Here is an 18,520-nt window from a genome sequence, read left to right on the forward strand (position 1 = left end):
TGCGGAAATGGGTCTAAGAATAGGAAATAGCGTGTTTGTCTGTCTGTCTATCCTCAACATATGGATATACCGGTACACACATGTGTGTGTGTGTGTGTGTGTGTGTGTGTGTGTGTGTGTGTGTGTGTGTGTGTGTGTGTGTGTGTGTGTGTGTGTGTGTGTGTGTGTGTGTGTCCGTCCAGACAGACAGACAGACAGACAGACAGACAGACAGACAGACAGACAGACAGACAGACAGACAGACAGACAGACAAACATGCTATTTCCTATTCTTAGACCTACACTACAGGTACATAGTTTGATATACAGTACAGTATATTGCAACATAAATAAATATTGAAAAGTCATCAACCGTAACATGCTGAACAGTTGCACCACATTGCAATTCATTCAGTCAATGGGCCTGGGGAAAAATCAACTAAGCAACTAAATCTGGGACACAACTGCGTGAATGTAACATTACAAAGCATAGGCTATAGTATGAACGGAAGTCCACCTTTCAGTGCTAAAGCAATGAAGAATGTCTTCATGTCAACTGCATGCCTAATGACAGCAACACAATGAAACAGCAAGACAATACAAGTGATAACTCTTTCGGGACAGCTTCAGCATCAATTTTGAAACCATTAATGCAAGTCCAAGTCCACTTTTTGTGTCAGTTACTGAGTTTCTGAGGTATAGTATGTCTTTAAATAACGTGAATTTAATCAACCCAAATTCAATTCAATCGTTTAAACATAATTCATTTACATTTTATTATGGTATCAAATCTCAACTCAACATTTCCCCTGGCTAGGAAAACCTCCCCTTTAGAGGAAGAAACCGCAGTTTTTATACATTTGTGTAATTTATAAAAACAGAGAATTATTAACAAGCTAGTAGCTAAACACCCCCCAGCTTTATGATACCAGTTACTGTCACTTAATAATTGTGGACAGCACAACCAATCCATTTGAAATGTAAGATAAGGTTGCTGTCGATGCACAATGTATACTGGCTTACGGCTGGCTTTCACAAAGATATGATGCAGGCATACAGGGAAATTTTGTTATGAAAGTGCTACAATAAAAATAAAATAAAAACAGCAAGACGTTATTTATATTACTGTGCCACAGAATCCCAGAAAACTGTCATGAGATCTTTATTAAATACAATATGAACTTTAGACTATCTCAGCATATCTCTCTCTCCAAGGATGAAATACAGCAGTACTAATTTGCCTTCATATGCAGAGGCAGCCACAGTCTGACCACACTGGGTTTCGTGGTCAGCCAAAAGTGGAACTACAGCTTGAACACCAAATCTACAAACCAACTGGGTCGGTGATTTGAGTTATTACCAAAACACTGAGTGTTTATTCAGGATGTTGTGATAGCTCAGTGCAGTCCTGGAAGCTAGCAGTAGTGCGCAAATGCCCATAATGTAATGCAAGCTATTTACTCGCCAAGTTGTGGGTTTGAATCCAGCTCTACATCATTGACTGTCTCCTTTCCATCTTTCCCATACCGCTAAGGTTAAATAGCAAGGTGCTACTTAGGGTTGTTTTACTGATCTAATTTTATGTTCACCTGGTCACCCAAAGGCTTTATTGCTTGTGTGACGCTTTAGATCCCCCAGTGGCTGGCACTGAGCCAAACCACAGCCCCTCTCCCAGACATCTGATCTGCAAGTGGTTAAGCTCCTGTGATAACTCTCATATTTACATTAGCTTGCATTTTCTTCAGAAGCACTCCTGACCTGTACTGGAAGTGGTATGGTGTGAAGTTAGTTGGATCCGAAGCCATCATTCAAGTGAGTTTTGTCATTGCAGCAAGGCCATGATATTTACCAGCAGTGACTGACAAAATTGCCAGGCTAAATTTATAATTCTAATTGTTTATATCGCTTGGCAATGAGAATTAGTTGTGAGGAAATGAAAAAGAAAATCACTTGAGGCTGGAAAAAGTTCCAGACCTTCAATGTTACAATCCTTTCTCATATTTCAGCTTTGGTTTAATCCTGTTTGAGAAGAGTAGATTTTGGATACTGGATCATCTTGATACCTCCTCCTCTTTGGACAGACTTGGAGACCTTTCAGGATTCACGAATGGATAGTGTTATTTCAACTGGTAATTGTTCAATAGCAACAGATCTGCAGAGTGCATGTATATATTGGCATGGATGCCACATTTGATGCATTTGTTTTAGTTTAATGTAAACCTTATGACTGGCAATAATCCTCTATTTCTACTACACTACATCTCAGAGAAAATATTGTACTTTTAACTCCACTACAATAATTTGAAAACAAGTTATTTTGCTGATTTAGCATAAAGGCTAACAATTAACAATTAAGCCCTATTTAAAACATCTATTCAAATATAGCAGATTTACGCTCACAAATCGCGAATCGCGAAAAACTTCGGTCAGGCAGAAAGGGCCGTGGCTTACAGTATATGGGGAGTTTCACCATGAGCAATGGAAAAAGATTTTCACTGTATGACCTATGGTTCAAGAGTCACAAGCCAAAACTTGAAGGGCCCATAGCACCATCATGAGGCCGATTTTCCCATGCAAAGTTTTACGCTGATTGGTCCAACGGTGCCGGAGATTAGCTACTCACAGTCTGACGGACGGACAGACAGGCGCGAAAAATTGTATCTTACAATTCAATAAGAGTGCATTATATTGTGAACTGGAACTAATAACCTAGAAGTGTGCAGCACCCAGATCAACTGGTAGCTTTTTCCTACAGTTCACCTTCTTTGTGTTCATCAAGCACAACATTATAATCTATGACCTGTTGCATTCCAGCTGTCAATGCACTAGAGCAGTGGTTCTCAAAGTGGGGTCCAGGGACCCTCAGTGTTCTTTGAGGGTGTTCCAAATGGACCCTTACAGAGAGTGTGCAAATGGAACCAAATGGACTCTTTCCCTTTTGTTCCCTTTGTACACTTGCAGAGTTACGGGTGACTTTGAAATGAAAAGGTTTGAGAACCACTGACTTAGAGGAGTGAGGATGCGCATGTCTTCTTTGATAGAACCACTGCTCCTGTTCCCTCCATCCTCTCCTATTTTCTTCCTCCCTCTTTTATATCCATTTCATTTCCTCTCCTCCTTACCCCTACCCTGACTTTTCTCACCCCCTTCCTCCCTGAAAGCCGATTTATGCATTGCGCAACAAGTGTCTACCCATGCGGTGCATGCAGGAAATTGACGTAAAAAAATAAGTACTGTATGATTGACATGTTCGCCATAAATTTACCTTCTTCTTTCCTCCTCTTCTCCACTTCTCTCTCATGTGAAACATTTATATTTTTGTCGTTGCTGTGGTGTGTGTGCGTGCGTGTGTGTGCGTGCGTGCGTGCGTGTGAAGGGCTGGCAAAGCATTGTTTTGTCTCTACTATGGTTGGTGGCCTGACGCTGCTGCTTGTGCTCACAGAGTACTGAGTGACCTTCTTGTTGTATCGTGAAGACGTGTGCCATGAGTTTGTGAATGTAACCTAACACTGCACCTGTAATGTTTGTGTACTTGTGAGCTTTCCCTAAGTGTGGACATGAATAAATTGTGCATAAAGTCAGTGTACATGTGTTAGTGTGTCTCACTGAAGAACATTCTCTCCCCTTGTCTCCTCTTCTCTAGGGTCTGGTGGGCCTGATTGGGATAGCCGGTGTGATAGGAGTACCTGGTGAAAAGGTAAGGAGTTTGGCTGTTTCCCTCCCATTAGGCTGTCAGTCAACATCAGCCAGCGGCCCATCAGTGGCAGACCCCTGTAATTAGGCCTGTGTTAAAGAGCCATGACCGGAGGCCCCACAGGGCCCAACTCACACACTTAGACAAACACTCAACGCTTTCGCTTCCACATCAATAACAATACCGCCAAGCCCATGTGACAATTACCCCCCCGCTCCACTACGAACGCCGAGCGTCACTTCAGCGTCAGCGCTGGGAAAAGCTCCCTTTTTAATCAATGAAGGGTGCTCCACTGCCGATGTCAACATCAGACGTTGGACGCCGGACGCCAAATTTGCCCCTGGTTCATTTTTTGACGCTGTCATGAGGCCGGCACAAAGCAACGCTCCTGGTGGAGCCCTAGCCGTAGTGTCTCTTCCCCCATGCAAGGGACAACATAATGATGTTGTACTACCACATGGCTGTACCCATTTTAAGCAGAACATACTGTATAATGAATGTACACACACACATGCGCACGCACGCACACACACACACACACACACACACACACACACACACACACACACACACACACACACACACACACACACACACACATACACTCAGAAAGACATGCACTCACACACACATACAGGCACACAATGCTTAACAGAGAGCGCTGGAGGTTTCCATGTTTCCTGCTTGATGGCCCATTGACCTAAACGCCTTTACCGGCTGGGTGTTGATTGTTGACAGGAGCTCCAAAGGGATATACACTTCTCCCTCCTCCTTTCTCCACTTTTCCCCTTCTCCTTCCTACCCAGAAGCCCCCTGTGACTGTGTGTCAGGACACGTTCTAGTGATGGTGAAGACTGTGTCAGGGAGAGGCCAGGGGCTCCCCTGAAAGCAGTGTGTAATACATTTCGGACAGGAGGTCTCCGACCACAGAAAAAAACAGCCTTAACCCTCACGATGTACACTTTTTATGTCACAGACAAGACAGTTAAGGTCCTCAAAAGATTCTTACGAGACTACCTGTCCTACTCTGTCCAGAGAAACGTACTGATGCTCACCACTAAAGACTAAAAAATATGAAGTGTGAGCTTTTATCAGTAGTGTAACAGCCGTGTGGAATTCAGATACTCACAGATGGGTATTGCTTCTAAAGAAGACAAAGTCAATTTATCCTTACAGCACTTTATTTATCCTTACCAAAAATGAGGCTTTTTGGAAGTTTAAAGCTTCCTTTTATTCACTCAGTGGTATTACACATGTGCATTTAAAAAATACAAATGCAAATACAAAAATAATTGGAAAGAAATCAATCAGGATTTACCAATGCCTTAAATTAGGCTTGTTCTAAAATAATTCCAAATTTAGATTTAAAAGCAGGAGGTTCCATTAGATTTAGATAATTCCAAAAAAGTATAATATTTAACACCAAATAGGTTTAATCTCAAAATAGAGAAATGTACCTCTTTTAATGTAAGTCAATTTTACCTTCATCCATGTGGAACCAACTGCTTGAGATCTGACCAAGGTGCAAGAGAAGAATCCCCCAAAAAGAGCGCAAAAGGGGCAGAGGACCCCGGCAGGGCGTAAGCCCTCCGTGTCCTCCAAAAATCCCCCAAAAAGCCTAAAAGATGCTCTGGTGTGAGCCGTTATATACGATGGTTCGATCTCAGGGAAATTCCCCAGACATATGTATGTGTGCGTGTGTGCACGTAGGTGTGCACACTCACAAAAGGAGCTTATCTTGCATCTTTTTCAGACATGGACATATGCTGAGGTATGCAGAATGCGCTGATCAGTGATGAAAATAGACATGCATGTCTCGAAAATACAGGCTGTATGTTCCGTACACAGTGTATGTAGTTCAACCACAGGAAATGCATAACCACAAAGAGGCTTCAAAGGCTTGCAAAGTTTCCAGTGCACCTGCAGTCATTTCAACCAGTCAATATCGTTCCTTCTTTAACCAGGCCAAGTGATAATAATGAGCCTGTGAGTTGTTCAACATAAATTACGTTCTTTAACATTTTCACGATGTCCAACACCCTCTCTCGTACATTTATGTTGATCAAACCTAAAAGAACATGAACAAGACAACACCCCAAAAAGAACAAAATAGTTTGACAAAAAATCACCACGATTACAGCAAAGTAGCAAACAAAAGTCAAACAGCAGATTATAAAACAACACTTTTACATTTTTCCCCCTTTTTCCTTTTCTTTTCTTTCTTTCTTTTTCTTTTTTTCTTCTTTCTTTTTTGCTTTTTATGGAACACACAACAAAATAGAATGAATCACGCAAAACCAGAGCAGTATAATGATTGTCCTTCTTGATCCAAACCAGCCCATGTCAGTCCCATCCGACCGCATTTCAAGCCCCGGCAAAAGTCTATTCCTCTTTTTCTCCTCCATTCTTCATCAAAGTCACACAAAGAAAAAGACTTTGGCCCACGCGGCCTAAGTCTCACAGTGCTACCCCTGGCCATTTCGTGACCTTGCGGGATAGGGACCCCAAGTCACCCCCTTCAATGGGAGCCTTGGAGCCTTGACGTACCACAGGTAGGGACGAGGACCAGACTAACAGGCCCATGCTGACGCTGACTACCTCTCCACAGTCCTGCGGGTGCAGTGGTGTCCTAACCAGGACACAGTTTCTCAGACAGTTTCTCAGACAGTTTCTCAGACAGTTTCTCAGACAGTTTCTCAGACAGCGACAGTAGCGAATCTTCACGGGCATTTGCGGTACGATCATGGGTCGGATAGGAAGAGTTCATCGTCGTTGTTGGGCAGAACCCCTCACAAACATTGAGACGAAGGTCTGGAGTGTTCATAGTTAGTGGACTGCTCCCTTGGTCTGGCAGGTCAGGCTCAGCCTGTAAAGTTGTGTTAATGTTCCAAATAAAAACATATGTGACTTTAAATGAAGTAGAAATATTTCTAGTTCAAATAAAACAGGAAAAAGGAAAATACATAATTCTTTTAGAATGAAGATTGTCACTCTATCCCTTTTTAATATAATTTAAAATACAAATTCAGTGTCAATCTACTTGAATGTATTATTCTTATTTTTTCCTTTACAATGGGGTGGTCAAGTTCATAAAGCAAAGTGATGTTAAAGTTAAAACAACAAAAACATATTTCAGTGTTCAGAATACTCAGCCAGTAGGGCAGACAGGTCGGTGTGTCTCTAGCGTGTCGCCCCTTACGACATGTATCAACTGCTTCTAGTAGCAGCGGTGCTCCTGCTATGACTCAGACATGCCGTAATCAACTCACACATAGATCAAACAACCCATACATACGTACATACATACACATTATGGAATGCATTGTTAGAACTGAATGTAAAATAGAAATCAAAATCAAGCTATAATATAGATTATTATAATTTTCCTCATGTACGGATACTCTTGTTATATTAACCAATCATAAAGATAGTTAAGACAACATGAGTGACGATTTCTTAAAACATATTTATTTTTCTCTCCCTCTCTGGCTCATACTGAAGCCAGCATACAAAGTCAGTTAAAGAGCCAGTCTAATAATCTTCGGAAAATAATCCGGAAAATAAAAATAAATCCACACGGCTGTGTGAGATCTCTTATTTGAGATTTTTGAGATGTTCTTAATCTCTTTCGTAGGTTCTTGTATTTTAAGCGGGGAAAGATTAGACCATCAAACTCCAGATTATCATTTTAGTTCTAGCAGAGTTCAACCTGCTAAGTGCCCGGCTGTTTTAGGTATGGTAGTTTGATGCGCTAAAGCTCTCGCCCGCCCCACGTTGGGCGCCATGTAAACCTTGACAGAAGGTCGCGACCCCTGAGGTCACGACCCCTGAAAGAGGTGTGTAAACTGCAAGACAGGAGGCCCTCCTCCGGGACCTTTTAAAACAAGCGTCAACACAGAAGTGTATGCTATGAAACTGCAGCCGCTTGTGGTAGGGAAAGAAGAGACAGCAAATCGATTCCCTATGGTAATTTCAGGTCGTAGCTAGTCCGGCCAGTGCCCTGGATGGCCATCCAGGGAAAGCAACTGAAGCTCAGACCTAACCTGGTTACCACCGATAGACCCCTCGATAACTCCTCTCTCCAACTAGCTTAGTCCCATAACTCATGAAAGGGAACTAGAAGGAAATAACGTGAGAGGATTGTTATTGAGGATAAGGTAGAGGTTGAGAGGGCTCCTCAAAGTCTATCGACCTTTAACCTGTCCTACTCTCTCAATCTAGATATATGCAAAGATGTAAAGTTTCTGTCGATCCAAAACAACTGAGTACCCTACACAGATAGACTGAATGGCGGAAGGAACTCAGGACACATCTCCTTGGACAGATGGCAATAATATATAAATGACCCTAAATTTGATTATTATCCTTTAAATATGGTGACTGTCACCCTTAAATTAAAAAAAAAAAAACATTTCAGCGTGATATCACGCCGGTGGCGATGAAGGGATTTAAAAACGTGACGTCATATCATGCCCGTGGCAGTGAAAGTGTTACCCCTTAATGTCTGTAGGAAAATTACTGTAAACCTTAGCTAAATTATCTTAGGTAATATGTTAACACCCTCAGAATGCAACCCTAAAGCCAGAGTCCAGAGATTGCGTATTCAGTTCCGTCCACCATATGCAGTGATAATATATACGACTCTCATCCTTTTCAGCAACAGGTACAACGAAATAAACCAAAGCACAATTCCCACTGCATTAATAACATCAATGATCATGACATACTTCTAAAACATCAATTGCAAATATCCACCTATATGAGATGTGTGTGTATCAGTAAATGTACAGCCGTAGTGTGGGAGCCTTGCTTACCTCTCAGGGGCCGAACGCGATGCTGTTAGGGAACCCCTTAGATCTTGATATAGTTGTCAGTTCAGAGAAAAGAAAGAAAAGGACTGGAGAGGAAGGTTTGGTAAAAAAGGCTTTTACACGCTTTTTATTTTATAAAGTTATAAATGTAAAAGTTAAAAATCAAAAATGGATTACAAGGTTTAAAACATTAAAGTTATAAAAGTTACATTGCAGTAACTATGCTAAACATTTATCACAATATTAGAACATTGAGCAAAGCAGATTATAATAGTGGCTATGAGCCTTTTCTATCCTATGCATCTCAGAAAAATACTAAGTGTAAAAAGAATCTAAGTAAAAAAGAAGCTAAGAGTCTCAGCCAAAAGGAACAAACGGGTGGTCCAGCCTCATAGAGTGAAGGTCAGAGAATAAGGGACTTAATGCTTCAAGTAAGCAGCCCTAGAGAAGACTGACTAGAAGCTGGCAACGACACCCATTTATACCCCATGCCCGAGAGCTTAACTGGGTCACCCGCCCACAAGATCATCTTCGCGGGAAACATATCAACATTTGAACAACCAAGACTCATTTTAACAGTCACATAAAAGTTGTACATTTATGTTTGTTCTTCCATAGTGATAGCCCGCTAATATGTTTGTCAAGCAAGGTGGAAAAACCCATCAATAGTCATATACTCAATTTAAAGCTAGATATATATTTGCTCCATATGTCGAAGGCCACTAAAGCTAGATATGGCTGTTTGTCTCTTATGGCGCGGCCCGCCAAAAGCGTCTCACCACAAAGTCTGTCTGCAATTTTTGCAACCATTGCTATCTCGTGGCCTATTTACCTACGGACGTGAGGAGGCGAGCGCCTACTTGACTACGGAAATGAAGAGGCGTAAAAGCGTACGTTGTCGTGTACATTATCGCCGGCGCCCCATCGCCTAGATATTATTGCTGACAATATTCCATATTGTCGCTGGGGCCCCTCGCCTGTCGTTCTGAGATTGTGGTCAGGGCCCCTTCGCTTAGTACCCTTTTATTGCTGACAGCCGAGTTTCCACTCAGGCGCCTCAGCCATAAAAACGGTTACATACGTTTAGTTTTCTGTGTCAACAACCCACAAAAGGTCAATCAATACAGTTATGAGTGGAAAATAGGTTGACAAGACCAGAGCACAGCATGTACAGTATGTCTCCTGCATTCAACATCTTTAGTAAACTCAGAGATGACAGTTTGAAAGATAGCTTTTCAGCACTTTATATTTCCTTTTGAAAATAGCCGATCTCCAAGCTCATCAGCACTTTATATTTCCTTTTGAAAATAGCCGATCTCCAAGCTCATGCCATTTTTTAGCTGAGTCTTTTTAAAATAGCCGATCTACAAGCTTACGCCATTTTTCAATTCTGTCATTCCTGATGTCTATTCTATTTACATGAACAGTGATAACATAAAGGTCTTGACTACTTCTCATTTGTAAATCATATATAAGAAATCTTAACCTGTCAGTCCATCACTTTCTTTCACTTCACCCATTACTCATTGCAAAAGGTGCAGGCACAATCTTTAAGGATAAATCCTATTTTTTCTTTTGATCGATTTTTTTATATCTTTTATCAATTGTTGCATTCTGTTTTTTATATTTTAGGCCTTTAGTCACCGTGCACAGCCCTGCATCGTACACCAGGTCGGGCCTTTTATCATGGTTACCGCTCCAAATATACGGTGCAAAGTTGAACACTCTGTTGGCTTATTTACTCGTCTCATTGCCTCTGATGGCTCCTATTGACACAAGGCCTATTAACCTTGTTTACACAAGGTTAGTCTGGTGAGACCTGCAAGGCACCTTCCTATGTTACTGCGAATGTATATCTATGCAACATTTAGAATCACTCGCACAACACTTTAACAGAAGGCCTCTCTCTCCAGGGAATTGTACCCCTGAAAGTGCAAGCTCAAAATAATCATGGGGTGACCTGAATCGCCATTTTGGGACATAGTCAACACCCCCTCTGGCGATTCAAGGCACCCCTACCATACCCCACACAGGGAGCGTCCTATACAGATGTTCATGGGATCCGGCATTCGCACGTATAGCAGGGCATGGCATGCGCGCATGTAGCATGTCACGACCCGAATGTAGCAAATCCAAAAATGAAGTTTGACACACCCGGGACGAACACGCCACACTCGCAGGCGTGTGGCAAGACCAAGGCGGGGTCTTCGGGGATCGCATATACAACTTAAATTTCAGTACCCAAGAGTCAAACCATTAAGTGGGCCCGTGGTTAGTACAGGCCCAAAGCGAATGACACCAGGACCTCCTCACCTAAGAAACAGAAGAGGTCCTGTGGTCAGCCGCTCAGGACATACCTTCCTACATCCCCCTTTTTTGGGAAATTGGACTACCTTCAGCAGGGCAGGACGCCTCTATTGAGCGACCCCGAGCGGCCATCACCATGTTCCCACTATCTCAAGGAACACTGGAGAACAGGCCACCCTGAGCTCACCCCAAATACAACCCCTGCAAGAAACCGCATAATCATCCTTGGTCACACCACGCCACCGGTGAGCAGTTTAACGTCATGCCCAGGACCGTGGAATTTACCACGTCAACACAAGTACAAAGGGTCAAAAACACAGTCCACCTCCGGGAGTGTGCTAACCATCACCAATGAACATCATCATTAATCAAATAATCACAGAAAACCGTCACGAACCAGTACCTAAAAGAAATACCCACCCCTGTAAAAGAAAAGAGTTAAACAAACAACAAAGTTATACATACAACAAAGCACATATATATATATATATATATATATATATATATATTTTTTTTTTTTTTTTTTTTCACACCTAATCCAGGAAAACTAGAGTCCACGCGTACGGGAAAGTCCGCGATCCGCGGAAAGTCTAGTGGGCATGCCCACCCTCCACGGCATGGCCTATCCAATCAGACCCACCGTGGGAATCATCTTCCCAAACGATAAACTCACGTACAACAATGTCCCAGTCCGGATGCCAGCACGACACCCACACCCATCCTTTGTCCATGTCCGTAAGCGGGGCCTCCATCATAGGGTCATGGAGCTCATCCCTCACGTGATCACTGACAGCCAGCAGGCTGGCTGCCATGTTACGACGTTCGCATAGGAGTTCCCCACCAGCGATGTTCCCTTTATACTGGGAGGTGTCCATTTTTCCCAGCCTCGCAAAGGCCACGAGTCCGTCCCTACAGAAGTCATACAGCTGTCCCCGGGAAATGGGTACATGATCCACCTCGTAGAATTCTAAGCTCTCGTCCCAGTCCAGCCCCGGATAGGGTATACCGTTCATGTCGAGAGGTTCCATGTCTCTGTCCATAAAGGAAAACGGTTGTCCCAACGCAATCCTGGGGCGAGGGAAGCCCATGGTAGAGGCCCCCTCGCCACCCACCGCAACATAGTCTGTCACCGCACACTCCCTTGGACCGGGGCTTGAAACATTCGCCCGGCGATTGGGAGATTGAGGCCGCGGGAGAGGTGGGGAATGTAGGATCAGCTGATAATTGTTATAGCGCGGGCGCTTAGGAGGCGGCGCACGAGAGGAAGACGCCGAAGACCCTTCTCCATCGTCATCACCAGCGTCACTGGCTTTCTCCTTCCCCTTGGAACCCATAGAACATAGAATCCCTGAAATGCTGTCCGTATTTGGGGAAAAAGGACGGTCAATCTGCTCGAAAGGGACCTCAATACGTAACACAGGTCCCCACTTGGACTCACGCATCTCCGACCTCCCCCTACATGTCGTCCATGCCCAATCCCACCGGGCCCCCTTGCTGACCGTGGAGCCATGGGATTCGGTCTCATCGTCCTCAGACTCTCTCTCACTCCGAACTTCCAAGTCGCAAGGATCCGGGGTTACGGATCTAGGGGGGGAAGAGGGACTAGGGGAGACGGGAGGTGTCCCTCCTACCGACACGTTGGCAGATTCCGAGAAGGGAGAGTGGGGCTGAGTCAAGTCAATGATTGGGAATTCACACTGCGTCGATGCCTGCCTGTGAGTGGATGAGGACACCCCTTCACCTGGGCTGTCGGGGGGGTTCGGGGCCGGGGAGCGGCCCCTCCCAGAAGGACTCGAGCAGGCCAGCAGGTGACTCGGGACACGAGCAGGGGACGGGGGCGGTACGAGAGCAGAGGCTTCAGGAGTGTAGGCTGGATAGGAGAACGACGAGGGAGAGTAGGTTGGGGACACATGAGATGGGGAGGGAGTTGTGGGCGAAAAGGAGGGAGATGGGGGCGACACGGGTGCAGCCGGAGAGCGCCGAGGTGAATCAGGAGGGCTGGGGGGTCGTTGGAGGAACATGGGATTCCCCACAGGTGGAGCAGGGGGAGAACCAACCGGTGCGGGAGCGGGCCCAGGGGTTCCTGGTCCATCCTGGCCGGGTGGGTTGGTGGTAGGGACCCCCGGAGAGGGTCGGCCTTGACCCCCTCCCACCACCCCACTCGGACCCCCAGACTCATGAACGCCATCGCAGGTGACCAGGTGTCGGAAGTTCAGTGTGTTGGAACACCGAGGTCGCGGACCCTCCAGCCTGGGCATCCCCCGGGCAGGTGGAAAAGCTGGCCCCCTCATGCTGCGAGGCCACTGGTAAGGGCGTGGAGTCTCAGGTCTCTGCGGCACCCACGACTGTTCAGCCCCATGTGCCATCCACCTCATTGCGGTCCCCCTCATGGGATGGCCCCGTGTCCCGAAGCCATGGTAGTAGATAGGGACCTGCAAGCTCATCTCACCCAGCAGTTCCCAGGTGCTGGAGGAAGGACCCTGGTATCCCAACGGGAAGTCCCTCATTCGTTCTGGATACACGAACCGAGGGCGTCCTCCAACACCCCCTCTCCTGGCTGGGCTGCGGGGCAAGCGTTCCATGGTCTATCCACTCTTGTATACATAAGACAATGGAGGTTAATAAGACTACTACCGCATAAAATGCGGACCTCAGAAAATAATATAAGACTACTATCGCATAAAATGCGGGCTCAGAAAATAATGTGTACAAAATAAGTTGAACCCCAAAAAGAAACAAAACCCCACCCCTCCCATTAAAAGTGAATATAGCACATACTGGTTCGTGACTTCAACAGTAAGTAAGCAGGCGTCGCATTAAATAGGCATTCAGCGCACGCGAAAAAGCTTACTACTATTATTATTGCATAACAATAGTAGTAAATTCCATAGAAAATCTTATTCCTTCCGATCACGGCCCCGACAATTTAAACAGGGGAGCATGAACATGTTCGGCTTCGCGATTCCTTCTACCACATTTTGCTCACGTCTAAAACGCTGTCTGCCTTCGGTTAGCCAGATAAAAGCTCCAACAAGGTAGAAGCTTGGCCTTGAATAGGGAAAGAAGGCTTCGAATACCCGTAGCAACATGATCCCGCACGTAAAAACCGTGAGGGACCTCACAAAGGCCTTGAGGGTGCGTTTGGCCTTGGTTCTTGTCTCCCTAATCAGGAAGATCCACAACAGGACCAATGCGAAAGCCATAACGCCACAATCAGACAACGCAGCGCCGATCAAATAAGGGCCAGAGAGGTGGTGGTACTTTCCGAGACAATACAATTTCACCCCGGAACCAATTATACCCATAAAACTGCTCCCAGTGGTCACCGAGGTGAAAGCGTTGTTACCGATGTCCATACTGGACAAATAGATAGGCAGGATCCACCCAGAGAGGTTCCATAATCCCTGGTAGCCCCTGTACAGGTTCAGACACGTGTACATGAGCCCCAGGAATGCTCCACGAATTAGAGGGTAGCCTTGTCTCTGGGTCAGCCACAGCATCATGATCGTGGAGGACACAAATTGGCTTATTGCTGCACCCGTTGGAGGGTCTGTCAAAGCAGAACCCCAAGGCGTGCTGTAGCTATTGTTCCCCCGGCTCATGTTGCCGGGGGCTTTACTAGAGTCCGTATAATATGTCATTACAAACACCAGGAGCCTCGAAAAGCGGGACAAATAAGTCAAGTTTCAAGAAAAAGTATTTGAATGCACCTCAGAGTTCACACAGTCCCCGTGGTGACAAATCTCGACCTCGTAGGAGAGGCAACTCTAAGGTGACTCAAAGAGGATGTGGACCGACACGTCTATCAAACCATTTTCGCGAGTCTTAAGTGTGAGGAGGGCAACCTCCCCTGGGTAAGACGCAGGGCGTACAACCAAATCAGTAGGCTCAATCCCGCCCCGAAACTGCAAAAAATGACCGAGGAGAGTCGCGTCACTAATTATCGCCGTGGCCAAAGCGGCTCTCCTTGATACCCCTTCTTCGACAGGGAGGTATACCCCGGAAAAACGCCAAACGCCTCGGTCCACAAGGTCTCGAAATGCTGTTACTTCAACAGATCGATCCTGCATAGCGATCCTGCGAAAAAATAGTGTCAGAAATAAAACAAAGCTTCCTATATAAGCATTAGCGGGAACATTCCCATGTAATTTGTTTATATCACAATTATTGTCCCGCGCAAAGGGCTAGTGAGGTAGAGGTAATATAAAGTGCTTAAGATGTCCTCTCTGGAGAAATTGCGTTCCCCCAGGGATAGAACACATGCCACTCGGGGGAAGGCGATTTCGAGGAGATCGATACTATAATCTTGATGCGCCCGTCCACGCGTTCCCACAGATTGATAATTGCGACCTCACCTGGGTAGCAGTCCAATTGTACTGCTAAGTCAATTGGCCCACTACTGGTTCTAAATTTTAGGAAGCTGTTGAAGAGGCCCTCGTTATTAGTCAAGGCCGTGGCATAGGAGTCCCTCCTCGGTGCCAACTCTTTGAGCGGGAGAGGTACCCCGTAAAATTGCCAGACGCCCAAATTGAGAAGTTCCTTATAAGCAGCTACTCTCGCAATTTCGGTAGGGTCACAAAACGGAGTTACCTCGTCAGCCTGAATGGAGTCACACGGAAAATTCGGTTCAGGAGTCAAGCGAAGTACAACGCCGCCACTCAGGATTGGTTCAAAAAGAGGTTCGATGGGTTGAAAGGTCATGGAGTCCGCCCAAAGAAGGGATAAAAATAAGAGCTCGCGAGCAAATCAAGCAGCGAATGGCGGAAAAATGCGGTGACCACAAGGGGTCAGGCAAGGAACCTGTGGAAAATGGTAGCTGGCGTTTGCGAGAGACTACAAGCTCCCAAGTGTCACCAGGAGGGGCTCGTGAGGAGTGAGGGCTCAGGGTTCAGACGGCACGTGTATATATCAGGCACTTCCGTCAGTTAGAGGTCCCACCCCCTCTGGGCAGCAAGGCGCGCAGTGTGATGAGCCCTCCCCGACTTCCTCCCAGGAACACACCTACTATTCAGACAGAACACACACAATTGCATCAAACCAACGAGACACAGTTTCAATATTTTAAAACAGATTATCAGGCACACACCGTGTTTGGATCATTCGGAAAAAATGGATCTCTGAATTTTGAAGAGATAGGCTTCATTAAGTCTGTCCAGCGGGATCCTCACTGGGAAGACCGGCCCGGCATCCTGATCCTTCCCCTCTTTCGCCCCTGTAGAGGGAAAGAAGAGGAGGATGAGGAGGGCCCCAATGTACTATAGCTATGTTTGAGCATTTATGCTCGAGCCCCCTTTGGCTAGGATCCTCCACCTATTTTTCTTGCCTTTTTTTCTCGAACTTTGAAGGTGGGGGTTCAATGGGGCTCCCTTCCACATTTACCGAGGCCGTCACGACCCTGGAGAGATGGTCGCGCAGTAGGGCAAGCTTGATATTCAGATTAAGGGTAGCACCGGGCCTAGCCTGTGGACCCGTCAGGGAGGCAAGAAGAGTAACCTCGTTCACCTGACACTCGTGCGTTCCCCCCCGGCTGGAAGAGAATGCGGTGACCCAATCGAATTCCTTACCCCTAGGACGCCTGCCAGTCAGCTTGAGCTCGCGCTTATCGAACGAACCACCCAGCATTTGCAGCAACACGTCTTGGAGTTCAATGGTCAGAGATCGTTTGTGGTCCACCAGGGGAAAAAGTTTCTTGCGTGCCGCATCTGGGTGCAACACCACAGTGGTCTCACCCTTGACACCCAACACTCGGCTCGGGCGGAGGGATATCGGACCGCTGCTGGGGAACTGATCGGTAATCATTTTCTGTAGTGGGGACTGGGGAGCAAGTGTGAGTTAGGTCAGGTGTGGAAGTATACATACCGAACGTCTTTGGCTTCGGCTTTCCTCCGAGTTTAAACCATTTGGAAGTATTTTTACCCCTTTTCCTGTATCCCAATTTCACAGATTCAGGGGGGTGTAAGTCACCACCTCCACTCAGTAACGACAGACCCGAAGCCAGGCCTATCTTAACAGCATCAGGGCAGGGGAGTATCTGATCCACAGTGACCGAGCACTCACACTTGCCTTTAAACCCCAATGGATGGTCAAGTCTGGCCAGCAACATCCTAAGACTGAATCGTGTGACGCACTCGCTGCAGAAGAGCAGTCGGCAGGCAGGCACCCCCTCCCGGGCATAGTTCCCAGGGTTTTGAGCAAGGGGGGGCAGGGCTGGCAGTTCGGGACGTAAGGCCGCCTGACCTGTCCAGATGCAATTCCCGACGTGGGCTTCGCACCTGGCGCAACAGCCCAATCTGTAACGGCGCCACATTAATTTGTTAGTTCTTTCCCAACAATCCAAAATTGAGCCCTGCTGGGCGCAGGAGAGGTTCTTGAGGCTTTCGCCTACCCAAATCTTGTCCCCTGAGCAGCTAAGGACCCACACGGCCTTGGAGGTATGTATGTAGAGGTCGCAAGGGTCAACATGTGCAATGGGAGCTACAGGGTAAGGAGACGCCATATTGCAGTATACTGTTTCCTCTATCTTGCAGTATACAGGTTCCTCCATTTTATAGAATCTTTCTAATCTGTCTAGGGTGGACTGGGGACTGGGCCAAATGATTTTAGGTGAACTGCGTTACCTTCCTGATTCAGAACCTCGTCTACACCTTCAAGCTGGGTCTTCAAATTCCCCTTTTCAGGGTGCACTTTACTCCTGGTTACCCACACTCGATCCCCTGGGGAGAGAATTGGGGCAGGCGTCAGTTTGGTTTTGGTCTTTTTTCGCTGGGTTTCTTATCTTTGGTTCTTTCAGGAACAGATTTAACTGGGTCAATTTTAGGGGTTCGTCCCAGTCCTTAAGGGCATTTTTAAAGATCCACCACTCTACTGTGGCGACTGCCCTCTCTGCAATATTAATGGTGGGTGAGTCAGGGAGTAGCAATATCTCTTGCACAGTGCAGCCAGTGAATACCTCCTTCACCCATCGATTTCTGAACAGTGTTTTGTTGATGGTGATGGGTAGGTGTATAATTTTGGTCTCTGGCCACCTGCTCATATGATCACTGAGATGGCTCGCTACAACCCTACCGTTGGCACTCTGTAAGGGATAGACATGTTTATAAATTGAGCCATGATCAGCTATTATGAGGAAATATCTATTTCCTAGTCTCGTCCTATTTGGAAGCGGCCCAGTTAGGGCGACGCTGAACGTAACCCCGGGAGGGTCATCTACTGGGGCAGCTCCCTCATTTTCGTTGACCATTGCACATTGTTGACACCTGGACCTCACTTGTGTTGTGTGCATTCTAAGGTTAGACACTTGGACATGATTTTCCAACAGATATCTGTGGATCTTTCCAAATCCTACATGACCTAAACCTTCATGTACCCGGGCAACCACTCGATAGGCTTGATCGGTGGGTACCTGGGTTAGTGCATCAGGTCCCATCCATTCCGGCGGGAATGTCAGGGACAATTCAGCCATACTAGGCCTGGCTTTTATGTGATCCCATTCTACGTGCATTGCTTCACATCTTTCTGCAACCTGCCTTTCCTTGCGGCCTTTTCGTTTCACTAGTACCTGCCTTTCCTTGTTCTCAATTGTGAAGGCCCAAGCGGCCTTCTTGTCCTTCTCCGGGAGACAACCTTTTGTGAATAGTTTGATTTCTGGTTTGGGATACATTTTTTCAGGAAGGCTGCTTCTTTGCGCAGTCCGATTAGTTTCTTGGGTTTTCGTTCGGAACTCAACTAA

The 18,520-nt window shown here is 46.1% G+C and overlaps 1 protein-coding gene across 1 annotated transcript in view; it reads left to right on the forward strand.

Annotated features, from left to right (window-relative positions):
* The window catches only part of col24a1 (collagen type XXIV alpha 1 chain), a gene marked incomplete at both ends in the record, with an annotated part of 183,635 nt that overhangs the window by 104,384 nt on the left and 60,731 nt on the right, over positions 1-18,520 (forward strand). The window contains one exon of the mRNA XM_080727840.1: positions 3,623-3,676. Coding sequence (XP_080583966.1) covers positions 3,623-3,676 — 54 coding nt within the window. The remainder of the gene's footprint in view (positions 1-3,622; positions 3,677-18,520) is intronic.

Source organism: Nannobrachium achirus (genome assembly GCF_963921795.1).
Source record: "Nannobrachium achirus genome assembly, chromosome: 1".
In the NCBI taxonomy this organism is placed as follows: Eukaryota; Metazoa; Chordata; class Actinopteri; order Myctophiformes; family Myctophidae; genus Nannobrachium; species Nannobrachium achirus.